Raw genomic sequence first — 14,966 nt, forward strand, 5'->3', positions numbered from 1 at the left:
GTAGGGGATCATCAGTGTGAGCTTGAGGTGAATGTTTCCTTGTCTCTATTGGAGAAAAACTGGAGTCCAGATGAAGTTCCAGTCTTCACATAAGATTATCCCATTTATCTAGTATTTCTGCAGTGTAATTACACAGTGGACAAGAGGAAATTGGACCCAGAAGGGAGGGCATTAAATACACAGAATGTATGTGTCACATGTTCGTGATCCACCACCATGTGTTTACAGTAACAATCATCTAGCCACAACAAACTGCAGGGACACAGAGTTCTGTGTGACTGGAGTTTCTCACTGCAGCTCTAATCTAAAGACTGTCGTCATGTAATGAACCCAGTGAACTCTGGGAATTCTGAAACTATTTGCTGTTCTGTGGGACCAATTTCATCTTTCCGTTTATTTATTTTTTCATCCCCTGTTCATTTCTTTCCTCCTGAACTCCTGCAGCCTGTTTCAGCCTGCATCCCGTCTGTCATCTTTAGGTTAGAGCTTTACTCCTCCTCCTGCATCCCTCCATCCCTCTCTCTCTGTAACACGACATTCTGCTGAGTCATGCCCCACCAAAACCGTTGCCTGGGTGTCATGCACTACAGTTTCCATGGCAACCAGCTGGCAGTGTCACCTTGCTAAGGGTCACATCGCAGCACTGTCTACTGGTCAGCCGTAGCAACTACACCTGGTTCATAAATCTCTCTTAAATCAATAGGACAAAAATGTGTCAGCAACTACAATTAAAAAATAAAACTGAGATGCTGAGAATATTTTGTTAGACCTCAAAAGTCTTTGCATTATTCTGTTTTGTCTGCAACACAGCCATCATGCATGACTGGGACCCAGTGGTAATGGGAGTCCCGCTGTAATGATTTCAGCAGAGTACACCCCTGACTGCAGGCTACAGCCACGCAGGAACATTTGGAGGAAATTATTCCACATCAGAAATCAGAAAGAGCACACAACAGTTCAAATGATTGACTGTCTAGACTAAACACACTGCCCTGAAGAGAACAATGCAGGATTTAGACATTTGTTTTTATGTGGAATGCTAACTTGAGAAAAGGCAGACATTTCATCTCCAACACTCCACACCTAAAAAATAAATTGACATTGATGATGGGGTGAACTGTCCCTTTAAATCCACAGCCTGTATACAGCTGAAGTTGAATCCCTGATAAATGTGGATGGCACAGTACAATATAGGTGTTGTTAGAGCATCAGCGTCATGGTGCACTCCTCTCACAGTAAGTCTTTACTGTGATACTACCTTGGATTACAGGGGTTTAGTCTGCACACTGATTGCGGTACAACGAGCCCACAGGCGACGAATATTTTAAATGTGACAATTTCAGTAAAAACACTGTATGCCTGGTGCACAGGATCAGAGTGTAAATCCAGGCTCAGGGTTTATATGAAAGCCTACAGACTGAAAATGTTGTCCCCTGTGCTCCCTTCAAGCCTGAGCTGTCCAACTACCAAACTGAAGCCAAACAGTGTCCTCGTGTGATGTTTTAGAGGACGGCTTCCTGCAGGGCCCTGCTCAGAGCCAGGACAACAACACGATCAAATCACAGATATGCCCAAATGCCTCAGAGCACAGAGTCACATTGTACACTCTTGAAAACACTCACAAAAACTAACCTGCGTGAAAAACTAACACTAACATGTCGAATAATCACCATGCTGTTTCCTTATTAGACTGCACTGCAGTGTTCTCTGTTCTCAAAAAGAGTCTGTACATTCTAACTGCAGAGACCAAGGCAGTGAAGTAAACCATCACACTGGCAGGAAACACTTTAGACTCTGAACGCACCTTGCTCAGAGATTCCACAGTGGAACATAAATATGAACACACACTCTTTTTTCCACTCAGTGGTGCAAAAAGCAGCCTCCTCTGTTGCATAACTTAACACTGGTTTGCCAGTACACACACACACACACACACACACACACACACACACACACACAGCTAAGCTCATCCTGGCAGTGATAATAAATCAAATCCCAACAGCTGGACAGAGACGCCAAGTAACAACCCAGAGATAAAGCCCACATTTGGCGCAATTTGCTTTCGTTAAAATCCAGATTGAATCACAGCAGTAATGATGTGGGCTGTAACTCAGTTATTACATAATCAATTTGCAGGTATTATTTCATTAAGATCTGGATATAAGAGCCTTTAGCTGCGCATTAAGCTTTTCAAATGAAGAATTCAAGAAGTCATGTTCATGCTGGTTGGACTGAAATAACCAGTAATTGAGTCCAATACAGGAAACACAGAGCCAGAAGGTACAGCAGAGCATGTGAATGGCACAGACCTGGAAGTGAAGGATGATGGTCCAGATGAGACCTAACGTCAGCTTGGGGTTCCCATCGGTGATGTCATCGTTCCTGATGTTCACAAGTTTGACCTGAAAACGGAAAGACAGAAGATTATTTGTTTTATTTCCTGACAAAATGCCCAAGATGAGAAGATCTGCTAAGACACAAGCAAATATTTTACCCGAAGAGAAGCCTCTTTTAATTAGCCATGATTTCAACTGCACCGGATTGACCAATGAGAGAGAAACACATTACTCGTCTTCATTTCTGCTTGTTAAGGATGAGAAATGATCTCTTTTCTAACTATCATGCCCATTATCTGAAAGAGACCTTGTTAAATCTAATGGCTCCGGCTAAGCCGCGCCACACGGGCTGTATAATTAGACCCGCAGTGAAACTCAGAGAGGATTCAGAGGAAGGAAAAGGTCAGTCCTCCACCACTGCCGTCTCCAGGGAGTGACACAAGAGAGGCGAGAGATGCAGTTAAAGAAAGATGGGGACACTAAAGTAATGGAGGAAGAGGTGTTGTAAATGAGAGAAAGAGCTACAGTTTGAGAGTAAACAAAGAGATGCAGCGTAAATGAGAAAGAGATTAATTCATGGTAGCAAGAGGGGGAACAATGAAAGATGCAGAATGAGAGGGAGGCAGTTAAGTCTATAGCTGCTGCATGAAGAAGCTAGAAAAACTGTTTGGTACAGTTATATACCCAGAAGTTAAACGTTTTCTCTCTCTCTTTCTCTCCACTGCACCAAAAGACTGAAACAGCCCAGTCCCAGGATGAAAAGGATTTCTAATCACTCCTTTTTGCAAAGTTGGTGCATTTGCTGCAGAGCACTATAAATGAGAACCAGGAACTCTGAACTACATAAAAGTCATTTATTCACACCATGTCTGGAGGAGCTTACAAATAGCTTATGCACAAACTATCCCACCCAAGCACCAGTAAATGAGAGTAGCTGTGGTGTGCAATTATTAATACCTGGAAATCCTTACACAGCAATACGGACTACAGCATGTACACTCTCTCCATACTAGACTAATGCACATATTAAGACATTGTCTTAGCTGTTCATAATCCCTAGGACACCATGAAGAGGTAAATAATGACAAAAAACAAAGAAGCGTTCACCATATTTGTCCAAATTCACAGCAACAGATCTGATCACCCATGTGATAAATGTTATGTCTGCATGCTTGTGTTCATACCTGTCTCTGTTTGAGGAAGTCCAGAGCTATTTGGACATTCTGTAGTCGATGAAATCTCATTCGCCCCTTTTCTCTAGGCTGGAAAGGAAAAGAAAAGGAAACGAAATAATGAGTAAAGTCAATGAATTAATTTGAACTCAGTATATTTTTAGTGACACAAACGCAGGAGGCAGCAGTGAGTGCAAATGAAGCTGAATTCAATCCAATGTGCAGTGAAGTCAAAAGTCAGCGCAGTTGTATTGACATGAAATGGTCCTCTGGGGGGCGCTGTCTTCAACAGGAGCTGTTGAAGACATGCCAGAACTCAGGAGCAAACTACACCCAAACCATGCTGGCTTCAAATGAAAAATACAAACTTCAAATCAAACCATGTTTCTTCTTTTCCTTGTTCAACACCAGGTTTTCATAAACAGACAATCAGGTTGGAGAGACCAAAGATATAGTTGAAGAGAAAGAAAGAAGAAAGTAAACACGCACACACACACACACACACACACACAAATATAAAACGCTTGCTGCAAAAGGTACATGAGTGCAGAATGCAGATGTGGGTTCACACTGTGCTGGTAAAAAGAAGGTTCACTCAGGATTAGTAATCTCTTCAGCAACAGCAAGGAGGAGAGGAGAGGAGAGGAGAGGAGAGGAGAGGAGAAGATGGTATACAGTATGTGTGTTCTAAGGCTTTAATTTGTCTACAGTGAACTGACACACAGTATGCGTAACCTGTGTTCTCAGTGTTAACCCATTTCAGTAAGCTAAACCAAGTCAATATAGCTCAAACATTTTCCATCCGATCAAAGGAAACACTTTTTAATTGCAATTGTTTTGTAAGTGTGACTATTCACATTACTATTTTGCTAATACCTCATGTTTGAATGTTCAGTCTTGAACTTTTACTATCTTCTATTATTCACTCACAATTAAGAAAAACAACACTAGTTTTAGACGTTAAATACTCATCATCATCTCAAAAATATCAAATCCAAGGCTACAAATCCACACTCTCTGGCCACTTTACAATTTAGTGCAATCCAATCCAACACAACAGATCTGCCACTAACTCTACATTTAGGATGATTATCATGTTCAGCTTTTGTTGACATTGTCGTGTGGACTGTTTATTATTGAGGTTATGGTTTGTGTACTGGACTGCATTATATTGAGATGTGTTTTATCCTCATGGTTGCAAATGGGGTGAGCAAAACATTAGAAACAAATATGCCGCAGTCCAGTTCAACACTAGTGCAAACTGCAGCCACAATAATAAACATACAGTTACATAAATATTGTCCAACTGTCTGGTTTGGGGAGCTCAGTCTTGCATCCCAGCTCTTTGTGGATGATGTGGTTCTGCTGGCTTCATCACACCCTGACCTCCAGCATGCACTGGGGCAGTTCGCAGCCAAGTGTGAAGCAGCTGGGATGAGAGTCAATCCTTCCGAACCTGATGCCATGGTTCTCTGCCAGAAAAAAGGTGGATTGCTCCTTCTGGGTTGGAAGTGAGTTACTGCCTCGAGCTTTAACACCGCTGCACAGTAACTCGCCACCTTCAGTCATTTTAATGAGGGGAAGGCGGCAGAGGGGAAGTGGTTTCCAACACAGCGGTAGGGGTATAAAATGTCGAAAGGGGCCAGTTAAGGTGGTTTGCTCATCTGACCAGGATCTCTGCTGGGTGCCTCCCATAACAGGTTTTCCGGGTACACTGAACTAGTAGGAGTCTTTGGAGGCGACCCAGAACATGCTGGAGGGATTATACATCTTATCTGGCCTTAGAAAACCTTGGGACTCTCCAGGAGAAACTGGAAAATGATTCTGGGGAGAGGGACATTTGGAATACCGTGCTTAGCCTGCTGACCCCGGTCCTGGATAAGTGGATGAAAATCGATGGGTGGAAGTAGAATTTATGGCCGAGCTGCTGGGATTGGATTATTATTTTGGATTATTACATTGGATTACACTACATTTTTCAGGTGTGCCTAATAAAGTGGTCACTGAGTGTATGATGATAAATAAATATTTTATTGTGTGTGATTCATGCAAAATAGTTGTAAAGCATTGTTGGGTGAAAACAAATCAGCAGTTACAATGCCTCGTTTTTGATGGCTGATGAACCTTAATATCTCTTTGTCTATCTGTCTGTCTGCCTGCTTGCAAAGGAACACATACTTTAAACCCCAAAACCATCAACACATATGTTGTTATGCTGTCACCCAACAGAAATGACGGCCTACATGTAGTGTCATACAGTGACACAGCATTGTATGGTGTCATGTGCAGCCCGGTATGCTGGTCAGATATCAGTGGCACAGCACTCTCATGCAGCCTCACAGCTCCACCTGTTGGAGGCAGAGGGGTGAAGCTGAAGGGGTCAGAGGTCAGAAGTGACAGAGTGAGTGGTGGAAAACGGGGAGGAGAGAGGGTTTGGATTCGAACATACTCCCTGAGCTCCTTCCTCCTCCTCATCCTCCCCTCCGAGCAAGATGAGAGGGGGGGCCCGCGAGGCGTATGCCCTTTTCAATGGAGGGCCGCTCTTCTGTTGCTATGGTAACAGAAGGGGAGGGGAAATAGAAAGAGAGGAAGAGGAGATGTAGTGTGAGATTTGGTGGATAAAGAGGAGAGGATGGAAGAGGGTGGGACCAAGTGGAAACAGGGATAAAAGTACCGTAACTACAAATTAAAAAAAAATTAAACACTAGGCAAGTTTAATTCTCTCACACAGATTGCTTATGAAGGTGACAGGGCCAAGAGGGAGCTGTGTGTCCTTCCTGTGATTGTGTGTGTACCTCTGCACACCAAAGTCAGCAGTCTCTTTGTGTTAGTCTACCTGTCTGCTGCTGAAGCAGTCTGCGTCACATGGTGGCCTGTTTGTCTGCAAGTATTAGGGCTAAGGCTCTTACATCATCGTGCTGAGCAAAGTCAGGCCACTGCAGTTCAAACCACTGCATTACGCTCAGCTTTGAGCATCAGTGGTGTGTCAGCCTGGAGTGAGAGAGAACTTTCAAGCTGGAAAATTTTTGAGTGCCTCTCAGACTCCAGCGTTACTTTTGTAGAGTGTCTGTAACATTCTCAGGACTGTGATGCACTGGAGTGAGGATGACGGGGTGTGTGATGGAGCATGGAAGGAGTGTGTGATGGAGAATATTACAGTGTGATGATAATAAATGAGGAACAAAATCATGTGTCTGTGCAGGGAGATGAAATCCATACCAGGGTGACTCCAGAGAGGACCTCCAGCAAGGAAATCAGGTTGTGTCCATCCCTCAGGTCCTCATACAGGTCTGTGATGTGCTTCCTCACCTAACAAAAAAAGCAGCAAAGGAAATGAAGGAGGGAGGAATGAGGAGAGGAAAGGACAGAGGAAGGACAGGGAGAGAAGCAGAAAGAGAAAAAGTTAATCCCACACTCCAATCATCTCTCTGTTGACTCAACACTGTTGACATCTGCCAAGCTGATTGCCCTGCAGCTGATAGGGCTGGTGACAGCGGTTGCTAGGGCCAACGGAGACAGGGCACCAGCTGCGGCCTCTTGTCTCTGTTGCCATGACATCGCCTCCACAATGAGTCGGGTGGGGGTAGGTTGTCACCGGTGGCAACCGCTGCTGACACGGTGACTCAGCAGCCTGATAAGCATCAGTGCTTGTTTTGTTTGAAAGTGGGACACTGAGTGAGACAGACAGACGGACAGACAGTGACTGCTTCAGGCTGAGCAGGAAAGGAATAACGGATCAGCTGAGCTGTGAGAAAAGTATTACAGAATACTCAAACTAAATGTAGATTGTTTCACATTACTTTACTGTATTTATTGTGAGCTACTGAAAAACAGTTTATGCTGCCGGCATGATATGATAGATATATGACTATCCGTACTATTATTTTGTTCATGACACTTTGCTTTCATGTTCCTCGCCTGCTCTCTGAGTATGAATAATCCACCCTGTTACACAGACTGTGTAATGCATTAATTATCACTGCGTGGCACACGTCAGTGGACAAAGTCAAACAGGGTTCCTATTTATTTTAATGGACAAAATTTCAAAACTTTTCCATGACTTTTCAAGGATCCATGACAAAAGCTTTTCTTTCTTGCCCTACTTGTCCAGCGTTTTTCCAAACACATCAGATTCAAACTCGATGGCTCTAGCTGACATACATGGATACATATGTGACAGTAAACAAAAAGTTATCACACACTGATGCAAATTTGAGCTCAGTTACATCAACAGCTTCAGAAAATAAATTTACTGTAAGTTACATTACATGGAAGGTTATCCACCGAAGATTAACAGTTAACAATTTCATCACTCACAACATTCCATGACTTTTCCACAACTTTCAATGATTTTACTATTTCCCTGACTTTTTCAGGCCTGAAATATATGATGGTGAAATTTCATGACTATTCTCGGTTTTCAGTGGCAGTGGAGACCCTGGTTAAAAGGTGAGAGAGTGTAGTTTAGTGTTTGCCAACTCCAGATTCACTCTCATGTCACGTTTCACCTCACTGTATTTGCGTTTTTTCTCTTGGATGCTTGCTGCTTATGGTCTGGCACATTGCTGCTACCTTCTTATTGAGACCTCACCTCCCCTGAGTGCTGTGGGAATACACGCCCAACAAAAGTCTGGAACACAGAAAGAAAGTCCAGGCAGAGGCCAGAGTCTCTGCAGAGAAATGCACCGCCACACAGTGAGAGTGGGTCGTAAGTGATGATTGAGAGGGAGTGCTTCTGTTTGAGTCTATACATTTTATAGCCATTGTTTTAGGAAAATCCTGCATAGTAGTTTTAGTTTATGAAAATAGAGAATATCTTAAAACAGTGTATAAAAGTAGAGAACAACTGAGTAAGACATAACAAAAAGAGACTCTTTCTAGGTCTCTAGCTCTTCTTTATTCTAGACTACTTCCCAGGTCACCAGTTTGTCGAAGAAGACCATTAGGTACCATAAAATAGCTGCACAGCAACAGCAGAGGAAAATAAATAAACTATTTGCTGCTTCATCGGAAAGCAGACAGTGGAAAGAGAGGGATGTGGGCATGCAACAAAGGTCAAACAGCTATCCTACCCACAGTGCTTCAAAATTGTTGCTTCAAAAATGCAGATCCACCGCCTAGGCAACCAAGGACACATGTCTACCTGCATTACAGTGATTTTCCTGCTTCTCTCTGCACCTGCACTGGGAAAAGTTTTGCTGCAGTCCTGGCCTCAGGACAAGAAACTGCACTACCGCATTTCACCACAAGAGGGCAAGACAGCCACAAGAGTAGACTGAGAGAGGGATTCACTTGTCAACAAAGTCATGATGTATTAATTAAATTAATTAATAAAAATGCAACAACCGTCCTTACACATCTCTAAAAACAAGATGTCCTAAAAGGTCACTTTATACAGAACACAAAGCCTCTGTGTTGTGGCTGAGCTCAGAGCTATAATTGTCTTTGGCTTAAAACTGCAGCTATAAAAGTCACAACATCCCTCCACTTGTCCTCAATAGCTCCTTTTCCCTATCCATCTTCCTCCTCCTCCCTCATCTGTGTCACTCTCTCACCCCTCTGACATCAGCTGTTTTACACAGAAGCTGATGGAACAAGTGTTAATTGGATGACAGGAAGAAAAGCTGTATCCACCACTGACTGGAAATGAGGTGCTGGTATTGTCTAATTGTGTCTCGTGTGTCAGAGAGCCTGTGCTTGGTTCCGAGACAGTCTGAATGAGTGGATTCCTCTCTGTCAATGTTTAATACCAGCTTACTGAAAGCCCACGCTGTGATGTGACATGGAACCAACCCCCCGATGAATCTACTAATTACCTATAATTTATCTGGACACAGAAGCTGCTGCTGACTGAGACAGCATTGCTTCTCCTGTAATTATTGGTCCTCTCTCAGTAGAACAAAGACTAACACGTGATTCTAGGTGCATCCAAACCATAAACTCAGTGTGTACAGTACAGTATGGACCAAACCTGGAACAAAATTCTTTTTTCTCTCCTAAACAGCTTGGTGTCCCCTCACGTCATCAAACCAACTAAGCTGCCCATCAAGGGAAACATATAAGTTTATTTTTGTTTATGCTACCATGGGAGTCCAAAGATGGCCTATCAGAAAGTCCTGCCGCATTACACAACACATCAAACACAAATTCCACAGTATACTCCCGTGTGTAATGCATCCAGTAAGACAGAGTTCAGTCGCGGGACACGTCACTGAATTTAAGAACGCTCTGTGACACCCAGCTGCTTCTTTAGATTGTTCATGTTGTGTTTTTTTGTTTTTTTAACAGGATGTTTGTGTGTGTTGGTGTGTGTCTTCGGGGATGTTGCTCTCACAGCCAGCTGTGTCTGATGTGCAGTGACGGCAGCTGTCAGACGCCGACGGCACTTGAGCAGACTGTCGTACGGAGCTCATGTGAAGGACCGTGCTGACAGCACCTGGGCAACGACATCAGCATATATACTGATGTGCTAAACACACATCTGGGTCAGACTTAATTTGGAAATAATGTCAACATCTTAAATCAGGTCAAGTAGCTTCAAATGTGTTTTTAGTCACTTATTGGATAAATAGGGTTTGGCAGCTATAGTGACATGGCAGAATGACTGATTATTTTTATTTATTTAAATGCCAATTAAGGGTGTATCAGGGAGATGCTACTCAACGCAATGTGATTTAATATAATGTGACATGGGTTATCTGGCAAACCCCACACACTGTCTGAAATTCCAAGCAGAAAAGTTGTTGTTGTTGCTGTGTTATAATCTTGCTATAACACAACAAATCGTATGCTCTCAATGTCAATTTTGCCCCAACATATCGAAAATGGTATTGAATATCGTTATTTTCCAAGGTATTGTATCAAAGTTAGAAATCCCAGCATTGTGACAGTGCTATGTTCACACAGACAGTGCTGACCCAGTGATGCTGGTAAAGCTGCTATGGTGCTGCTATAACAATATTTCCACAATTAAAAAGCCGGTACTCCACTCATTTATGGAGCCCTGCAAGCCACGACATTGTCAACAACACAATCATGGATATATGTCACAATAAAAGTCTTGTGTTAACAGATGAAAGGATTCTGTCCACAGAAATGCTGTCAGTGGGATTTTATTTTGAAACAAAAACAGGAATTGTTCAAAATCTGTCTTTTTCATGTCTGTGTCAGTATGGTTATTAAACGACCATTTTCACTGTCTATTTTGTTGAAATTCGCACAAGCAGTGTGGTCCAGACGTAAGGGCTGGACTCTTTGCTGCTAACTTCTTGCAGCTCCTTTCCTTTATTTCTTCCTCTATCATCTATTAGGCTACATGCTTAAAGCTCTCTTAACATTATTTTAAAAGCAGATACTCTTGAACATGAGGTAAAACATGTTCTCATCGCACTGGAATGTGTGAAAAATGTAAACATTTACGTTCTTGTACTGTTTGTTCTGTTTAACAAACATTATTTGACATTCTCTCTTTATGCCTAAAGCATGTTTAATTATGAGACTCAGTGTCGACAGCGACATTTGCTGATGTCTCTGTTGTCTCAAGCCTGGTTTCTGTGTAGCTCTGGCCGCTGCGGCTCATTTAACGACAAAGACAGACAGATTGCATGTGATTAAACATCTTGTTAGCTGACTGAGCTACAGTGAGGCTAACAGCCCTTCATCTTTGTGTCTTGCCTCCTCCTGCCTTCTTAATACAAAGCCTCTGGATGTGTGCTCACTGTGTCAACACCTGCTGGGTCAAAGTGTGTCACTGCATGCCAGCAGGTAGGTTGGAGGCCAGTGTTTGTATAAGTCTGTGTTTGCACTGTACACATGCACACACACACACACACACACAGATACACACCTGTCAACACCCTGCACACCTGATCAACTAAAAACATACCACACATGACACGCACAGAGCAAACAGGAAACAAGGTTGATGATGTCACCCAGCATGAAGCTGAGGGCCAAGAGCACCCATCTGTCTTTGTCTCCATCTTTTTATCTTTTCTTTAATGTCAATTCTTTTTGTCACATGAGCTTATTTTCTGTTCTGTCTTCCTGTCTTAATTTTTTCTCCTTCTGAGCCTCAGTTGTGTTTTCTCTGTTCCTGTTTGTCTGTAAATCCCTGCTGATAGGGCGGAGGTTTGTAGACTCAACAGTCCTGGCAGAGAGTCAATACATGACATAGAACACAGAACTATTTCACCCCACTCTCAATTCAAGAGAACAGTGTTGGGACACAGTCACCTTTGGAAATATTCTTCTTCTGTAGCAACACTTTTTTTCATCTAACAGCAGCAGATATTTCAACAGATGAGACAAGACCTGTTTCTCCTCCTTTATGTCATCCTCCACTTTCTACCCAACCTGTCCTCTGTCTCACCCTCTGTTCCTTTTTCCTCTCTTCTTGCTAGGACAGTAAAGGTTAGCACTCTCTTTAATAGTTACAATCTAACTCTGTGACCTCTGTGCTAATGTAATGGCTTGCAGCGTGTGTCTCTGTGAATAAAAAATAAAGAAGGGAGATAAAGTGTGAAAGAACAGCAGTTGTTCACGCTGCATCATGCCACCTCTCTTTCTCAAAATGTTAACTTGCTCCATTTTTCTCTTTTTGAGACATATCTGTTAGTTTTTAAGATGTTTCTAGAAACTTTTGTAACATTTTTAATTCAAAACCATTGAAATGTAACTTGTTTTGTTGTAAATCTGCTGGCAAAAAATGCAAATACATTATATATAAATCAGAAAATCTGCAATTTGAGACAATAGCGAACAAGTTAGCGTTTGGTATTAGAAATAAATGAATAAATAAATGACTAAAACAATTAATCAAAATTTAAAATCTAAAAAGTTGCTGGCTACAAATGTTCTGTCATTGTTTCAGTACTCTCAATTTTTTTTTTCCTTTCATGTAACTGTTATTTTAATAATCAATTAATCTGCAGATTTGGTTGTCTGTCTCTATGTGTCAGCCCTGCGATAGTCTGGCGACCTGTCCAGGGTGTACCCTGCCTCTCGCCCGATGTCAGCTGGGATAGGCTCCAGCCCCCCCCCGCGACCCTCAAGAGGATGAAGCAGTTAGAAGATGAATGAATGAATGAACTAATCTGCAGATTATTTCTTCTTCAATAGAAATTAAAAGTGTCATAAAAAAGATGAAAAATAAGGCTGTGCACTGTGGTGAAAATTGAATATAACAATATTTTTGACCAAATACCTCTACACTGATATTGCTTTCACAAAATATCTACACATGATTTTTGATAATCACCAGTAATTTGGATGTAACAACTATGTTGGTAAAGGTAAATAATAAAACAGCTAGAACAGTCTGGTAAATTCAAGAAATTAAAATATGTTACTGTAATGCAGCCTCTAAAAACCGGGAAAGAGAACACTTAAAGTATTACGATATCCAAAATCTAAGATGATATCTACTCACACCATCTCAGTATTTATAGGATATCGAAATATTGCCCAGCCATAGCACAAAATGTCTATTACAATTTCTCGAGTACAACGACTTGTTCAAATTATGTTTGATTCAACCGTCAAAAAAGATATGAATTTTAAAAATTGTACAAAACAAAACAAAAAACAATTAATATTCTCATATTTGAATGGCTAAAATTGGAATGGCATTTTTGCTTAAGAAATGACCTAAATAATTGATCTATTTTGATTTGATCAACTGTTGCCAATTAATTTTCTGCTAATCAACTAGTCAATCAATCAATCATCTGCTGTGATGTAATAGAAAACACACAAAAGCCGTGAAACAGTGACATCCTATTACAGATGAACGGGAGCTGTGTTTCCAGCAGTGAAAAAGCATCCTGCCTCTCTGCCTGCCGCTCTCACTCTCCATCTCTGACCTACATTTATAGTCAGTGGTTGGTCTGGCAGTGCCAGCTGATATGGAGTTACACTCACAGGCTGGCCACTGTGACGACAGGCGCTCCAGAGTTATGGGGTCAGACAGACGCAGCTTCATTCGCGGGTCATGTGACAGAAATACCCTGCATTCTCTTCTCCTCAGAGTCCTTACCGCCTGTGTGTGCGTGTGTATGTGTGTGCATATGTGTATGCATACTGTAGTTTATGGATGTGATAGAATGGGCATGTGTGTGCAGATGTAACAGTAAAGGCAGCTGTCTGGGGCCTATAGAGGAGACACTTATAGTTAATGGTTATAACAGAGATTATAATCAGTGTTTTCCTTTCCCTTCATTACCTTCTGCTTCCTCTACTTTAAGTGTTTGACTCAGCATACGGCATTTTAACTGATGTTTTGACATGAGTTGAAGGTTGGCAGGTATTATCGTACATTGCTCTCTTCACTGTGAAGAGAACTGTAGATCTTACTTATTTATACTGTTTTTAAACAGCCAGCAATGAAGACCTTATGCAGCTGCTCGTTCAGATTTAATCTATTCAGTTGTTTCTTTATTGATGCCTTCAAATGCAGCAATCACATTCAGGATCCTGGTGAGGCAAAGACAGTCTGCCAATCAATAATTTAGTAATTTGCATTCCAGTAAACATTTCTGAATTCACCGTTAAATATTTATTCAACACTCACGTTTACTTTATTTACCGCTTTGCTTTCGCTGCTGAACATGATCCAAGTGGCCGGACAGGGGGAAATGGTTTAACAAGCTGTAATGTTAGAGCCATTACTACCAGTGATAAAGTAAACAGACAGAGTGATGCAGACAGGCTGCAGGCTGCTCAGACAAGGCCACATTAACACTGGTCAGCACACACACAGCTGATGACACCACACTGTCTCCACTTAGAGAAGTGGGACTTAGATGGGGTTCTACATCACAAATATTAACTATAACTGGTTTATGAAGCTGACATTCTGCTAAAAGGGATGCTAAAGGAACACCTAAGGCAGAGGAACAAGGGGAGGATATGTAGAAAATGGTCCCCCCCCCCAAGATTCATTTTTTATTGTTTTCAGTTGGTTGCTTTGTGATACAGCAGCAGAGGGAATGAGTCGGGCAATAAAGTTCATCCCAACCAGGTTACTGGAACACGTACAGGGGCTTTTTCTGAAGCTATTTTTACACTCATGCTAGATTCAAGACGTGCAGTCCAGCTCCTTTACGACCTGAAACTGTTCACTTCATTGATTTTCAAATAAATGCTGTTTTAGAAGATAAAGGAGGTCACATTTTGAATACTGCACATGAAGTATAACAGTGTATCAAGCCCTCTGATACATGCATGCACTAACACCTTGACTCAAGATCATGTTATATATTTTGTTTGATCTGTGCTGGTGTGAGATAACACAATTAAGTTTAAAGGAACACTTTATCTAAAATCAAAAATATATATTGTTCATTTTTACCTCTAGTACTATTTATCAATCTAGGTTGTTTTGGTGTGAGTTGTGTTTAAATCTCCTGCCGCCACGAGCAAGAGCCTCTTGTCTATGAGTAGGACAAATATGAATTTT

At 41.8% G+C, this 14,966-nt stretch overlaps 1 protein-coding gene across 12 annotated transcripts in view; it reads right to left on the reverse strand.

Annotated features, from left to right (window-relative positions):
- Positions 1-14,966, reverse strand: part of macf1a (microtubule actin crosslinking factor 1a) — a 269,747-nt gene that overhangs the window by 139,546 nt on the left and 115,235 nt on the right. For 7 of the 12 annotated variants that reach the window (XM_049602945.1, XM_049602955.1, XM_049602949.1 and 4 more), the window contains 4 exons: positions 6,728-6,817; positions 5,958-6,059; positions 3,521-3,598; positions 2,310-2,402 (listed from right to left, as the gene is read on the reverse strand). In XM_049602945.1, coding sequence (XP_049458902.1) covers positions 2,310-2,402; positions 3,521-3,598; positions 5,958-6,059; positions 6,728-6,817 — 363 coding nt within the window. The remainder of the gene's footprint in view (positions 1-2,309; positions 2,403-3,520; positions 3,599-5,957; positions 6,060-6,727; positions 6,818-14,966) is intronic. The other 5 variants (XM_049602953.1, XM_049602956.1, XM_049602954.1 and 2 more) reach the window with 1 other exon arrangement.

The sequence above is a fragment of the Epinephelus fuscoguttatus genome, linkage group LG17, assembly GCF_011397635.1.
Source record: "Epinephelus fuscoguttatus linkage group LG17, E.fuscoguttatus.final_Chr_v1".
Classification (NCBI taxonomy): Eukaryota; Metazoa; Chordata; class Actinopteri; order Perciformes; family Serranidae; genus Epinephelus; species Epinephelus fuscoguttatus.